This window comes from Medicago truncatula, chromosome 3, assembly GCF_003473485.1.
Source record: "Medicago truncatula cultivar Jemalong A17 chromosome 3, MtrunA17r5.0-ANR, whole genome shotgun sequence".
Taxonomy (NCBI): Eukaryota; Viridiplantae; Streptophyta; class Magnoliopsida; order Fabales; family Fabaceae; genus Medicago; species Medicago truncatula.
Genome location: NC_053044.1, coordinates 48,273,121 through 48,278,377, shown reverse-complemented (window position 1 = coordinate 48,278,377; position 5,257 = coordinate 48,273,121). Strand labels below are relative to the sequence as shown.

Sequence of the window (5,257 nt, the reverse complement as noted above, 5' to 3'; positions counted from 1 at the left end):
AATATTAAAAAATTTGGAGATAGCAGGAGTCAAACCCTGCACATTAATATGATTAGCAGAAAATTTAACCATTTCAATAGCTGATTATTTGTGTTATAAGTTGAAATATATTATATATGTAAATATATTACGTTTTCATATTCTAAAGAAAATGAACACATCGTTTTATTTTCTTTTCAAAAGACCACATCATTATTAAATATAATATTAACATAATAATAATAACAATAATAATAATAATATCTCTCGGCTAAAAAATAAATATAAAAATTATATATTTCTTTTAGAAAATCTACATATTATATTAATATTAATATATATACAAATATTAGTATAATGTTAGTTTTTAAATTGTAACACTTTTTATCTTATTTTACTGGGGTCATTATTTTAGTTTTTAAAGTGGCCGACTCACCAATTTAATCCGAGTTAATCCGGTTAAATAACTATATAAATTTAATCTAAGGACCGAGTTATCTAACCGAGTTATCCGAGTGGTTCCGGTTCAGTCATGCGGTTCGACCAATGACTCGGTGGTTCGACCATTGACCCAGTACTCCCGTCGAGTCGATGACCGAGCCGAATTTTAAAACTATATTATCATGTGTTTGATGCACACGTACATAATAACAAACAAACTAACATTATTTATTTTGTCATGTGTTTGGTACACTCTTGATATTGACATGATATAACATAACATACATGTTTTATTTAAGGGAAATTTTAACATCTGCATTTAGAGCATATGTTGGTAACAAAGATAGAATTATACATTAGAAATTGTGACAATTTAATTCACAAGAGATTGAAATTTAATTTTTTTTTCAATAATATGGAAACCTTATCATGTGCCCTAAGGGCACATGTTAACGTGACCAAATTGTCCTTGTGAAACAATAACACATTTTTTTTCCTAACAATCCAACCATATAAAAAAGTACAAGATGAAAAGAATATAAAGAGACAAAAGTTGGAGCACGAGAGCAAGAGATTGAAAACAAAGATGGAATGCGAGAGCGAGATCTTACACGTGCGGGGCAATTTAGTTTCATAAAGGTTAGTGCATAACGAAAATATGTTATTTTTAATCTTTTCAGGTAACCCAACTATGTAGAAATTACAAAGAGCGAGTTTGATGGGAATAGTAATGTGATTAGTGTATATATATTGGTGCATCAAATAATAGATGAGTAGGATATGATAACCTTATTATATCATATCTCCTTAAAATGGATGTGTTCTATACAAGTATTTCTCATACTCAAAAATCTTGGTGGGATTTGATTTCTCTTGAAACATCAGGAATGCCATAATGTACAGATTGAGCTAAAATTCCATCGGTTCCTTTACTTGTTGATCTAATGTACAAAGTGTACTATAAATCAAATTTCTTTGTGGATGGGAACAATCTCCAACTACAAAAATGTTATTTGTCCTCTCAACTTCGATCCAGCTGCATCCTGCTGGTTTTTTCAAATCTTTGTTCCTCATCATCTTTCTAACCTCCATTACTCCATCCCATCTATCATCTGCAGCATACAAATTTGACAATACAATGTAGTTTCCAATATCATTAGCTTCAATTTTGAAAAGTTTGTCTGCTACAATACGACCCAATTCGACCTCATGATAAGTTTTGCAGGCACCAAGCAATGTCCCCCAAATATTTGCATTGGCTTCAATTGGTATCTTGGTCACAAAAGAATATGCTTCACTAACGTGTCCACCTCGAGCGAGGAGGTCCACCACGCAAGCAAACTGTTCAATAGTTGGTTTCATACCATGGATTTTCTCTATTGAATCAAATATCTTCAGTCCTTCAGCTATGCGGCCAGCGTGACTGCAAGCAGATAATATGGAAGTAAATATAACATGATCTGGCTTGATTCCCATATTGAGCATATGAGAAAAAGTCTCAAGTGCTTTTTCACTCATGCCATGCATAGCATACCCACCAATCATAGCAGTAAACATAACCAGATCCTTATCAACACTTGATTGAAATATCTTATATGCATAGCCTATGATGCCACATTTTGCATAAGCATCTAAGAGGGTTCCTTTAAGATGAAGATCCTCAAAACTAGACCGAATAATGTATCCATGACACTGGCGCAGTAAGTGAACTGACGCCATTTGTGTGCATACTGGAATGAGGCTCATGATAGTCACCACATCAGGCTTCATCCCTTGAGTTTGTAACTTTAAGAACAATTCAAGCGCCTGCTCGGGACAATCATTTTCGGCATATACTCGAACCATTAGATTCCATGTGGTAAGGTCCGTCTCCGACATCCCACTAAATATCATATTTGCATCATAATGTGATCCTAAACCCACATAACCTGATATCAGTGAATTGCATGTGACCAGATTCCTTTTTTCTGACAGATTCTGAAACATTTTATTTGCATACTCAATGTTGCCACATTTGGAATATGCATCAAGTATTGCATTCCCAACAGTTGGCGCGGTAGCACATAATAGAGATCCACTCCTAATTGAATAGCCGTGTATTTCTTTCACCTTTTTTACTCTCAAAAGAGAAGCACAAAAATGGATTATGGTCAATATTGTAACGGAGTCGGGTCTAATATCTAGTTTAAGCATCACATGTAACAGGCTGAGAAATCTTGAATGATGCCTCTTCTCTCCAAAGGCATCCAAAATAGAATTCCATGAAATCAAATCTTTTCTAGATATCATAGAAAATGTGTGATATGCTTCTTCTATATAGCCACATTTTGCATAGAAACTAACTAAAGCATTTCCAGCAGAAGTGTCTTCAAAAAGAAAAGGATGTCTCAAAATATACGCATGGACTTGTTTCCCCGCCTGCAAATTGTCCAATTGTGCACATGCAGGAAGGATGCTGACCATGGTCACAGAATCCAACAATAACATTTCTAGAGACACTAAATTACCAAATACATGCAATGATTTTAACCATTCACCATTCAATGCGTATCCTGCAATAATTGTATTCCAAGAGACCAAATCCCTTGCATCCATTGCCCAAAACAAAGATTCGGCTTCTTTTGTCCGTCCAACTTTTAAGTAGAAGCTCAGCAAAGCGTTACATACGGAAACATCAGCTGACAATTCAGGCCACTGCAGCACATAAGAGTGGATTTGCCTTCCACAACGGTGGGCAATATTCTCATCAAATGAAGCACAAACCGGCAGGATATTGGCTACTGTTGCATAATTTGGCTTTACAGATCCTTTCATCATCAAACTAAATAACGAGAATGCTTCTTTTAACAACCCATTCTCAGCAAGGCCTGCGATCATTGCATTCCACGAAACAACATCTTTGTGAATAATGCTATCAAAGACAGCATATGCATCACAAGCCACAAGTCCACACTTAGCATACATCGACACCAAAGCATTTCCAGCAAATGTGTCCATTTCAAAACCAGATTTGATAACATAACCGTGCACACTCTTTCCACCATTCAGATTCCCTGAACGAGCACAAACAGGAAGAACAGTAGCAATGGTAACAGAACTAGGCATAACCTCTCCACTCGAATGCATCGCCCTAAACACCTTCATCACATCAGCATCATTTTTACCAGACCTCGAATACCCTGACAAAACAATGTTCCAAATAACCGGATCACAGCGACCAAACTGATCAAACAGCTTATGACAATCATCAAGCATGCCACATTTAGCATACATGTTAAGCAATGCTTTACTGGTAACATGGCAAGAAACATGACCTTGTTTAACAACATAACTATGCAAACATTTTCCCAAGTTGGAAGCCAGAAGGGCAGAACAGGACTTGAGAATCGCAGCAAGAACTTCATGATCTGGTTTAAAAGCTGCACTATCCTTCAAACAATGATGGAAAAAGGAAAGGGCTTCATTGTGCCTAGAATCTACACATAAACTCCTAATGGTTGAAGCCCATGTCATGAAATTGCGTTGAAGCATGCCCACGAGAATTTACCGATGGGACTTCAATGTTATACTGCCATATGAAAACAGAACGCATGGAATGCTACAAAAATCTTCAAATCATGGGCTTTCCGTTTCTGCGTTCCTCTGAGGCATTTTCACAAACAGTGGATGTGCTAAATGAAAAAGACCCAGTGATGAATTTCAATGTGCTGGTTAAAACTAGTTGAATGGGAAAACAAGAAGACTCTAGCGGCGGTTGAGGTTGATATTTGTATTCGCCACCGTGTGCCCCGCTGTGGATTACACGGTTTCTTCACCGGGAAAGTGACGAGCGGTGGCACCGTCGGGAATAGACTGAATTCTCTTTTAAGAAATGAATTAGGAGAGAATTTTTAAACGTCTGTAGTGAGCTGAGCTTAGTGTAATCTTCCATTGAAAATTCATTCATAAAAGGTGATCTATGCTTAATTACAATTTTTGGCCCTCGTTTAATTCATATATGATTTTGGTCCATAATTTTCCACACTATTATTTTCTTTACAAGGGTTAGCTTTTTTTTTCTTTTTTTTTTTTATGGTGTCTGTGGGTCGAACAAATTAAGTTTTTAAAAATGTAAATAAAACATAAATTTTGACTTTAAAAAATAAATTTTAAATTTGAATACACAATTTTCAATGTTATGCTTTTTTTATCGAAAAAAAAATATGCTTCTATATTGACGTTTTAAAGGCATAAATTAATATTTCACTTCTTTATAATCTAAATTTAGTTAAACAAAGATGATCCAAAGTCAGAGGATCCTTTTAAAAGGGTTTTTTTTTTTTTTACTTACTAAGGACTCGACTAAGATTTCATAATGACTTTGGTTTGAATTTTATTGTGGAAGATGTGAGAAATCTATGGGTGGATAATAGCGAACATGTGAAGTTTCACTCTTCCAATGTACAACATATATGTGTTTGATTCCCTAAAAAAAACATATATGTGTTTGATCATTTGTGTCACGTTTTAAGAGTGAGATTCAAACTCATTTAATATATAATACATCAACACTTTATCGGGTTTCTAATGTAAATTCTTGCATTTGTTATAAAGTAAAAAAAGAGTTAACTCGTAGAAATAAAACATTCCCAAGAAAAAATCGCTTCTACCTGCCCATGATTTTATTCCCAAGAAGACGAGTGAGAATAATAGATTCCCATGTAGATGGGAATAACATTGAAATAACCATCTATAATAGTCACTATTTCAAGCACTTCTAACGAATGTAACAACTATTAACAAAACAAATTTTTTTTTTTAAATTATCTGGCAATAAGATGTTCATTGGTATTTCCCA

The 5,257-nt window shown here is 34.9% G+C and overlaps 1 protein-coding gene across 1 annotated transcript; it reads right to left on the bottom strand.

Annotated features, from left to right (window-relative positions):
- Positions 1 to 1,194: 1,194 nt before the first annotated feature.
- On the bottom strand, positions 1,195 to 4,447 carry LOC11425568 (putative pentatricopeptide repeat-containing protein At5g08490). The gene has a single exon (XM_003602664.4). The coding sequence runs from the start codon at positions 3,949 to 3,951 to the stop codon at positions 1,330 to 1,332; it is 2,622 nt and encodes an 873-aa protein (XP_003602712.2). The 5' UTR covers positions 3,952 to 4,447; the 3' UTR covers positions 1,195 to 1,329.
- Positions 4,448 to 5,257: the final 810 nt, after the last annotated feature.

Coding starts and splice junctions, on each gene's coding strand:
- LOC11425568 (XM_003602664.4), bottom strand. CDS start 3,951: ATGCTTCAACGCAATTTCATGACATGGGCTTCAACCATTAGGAGTTTA.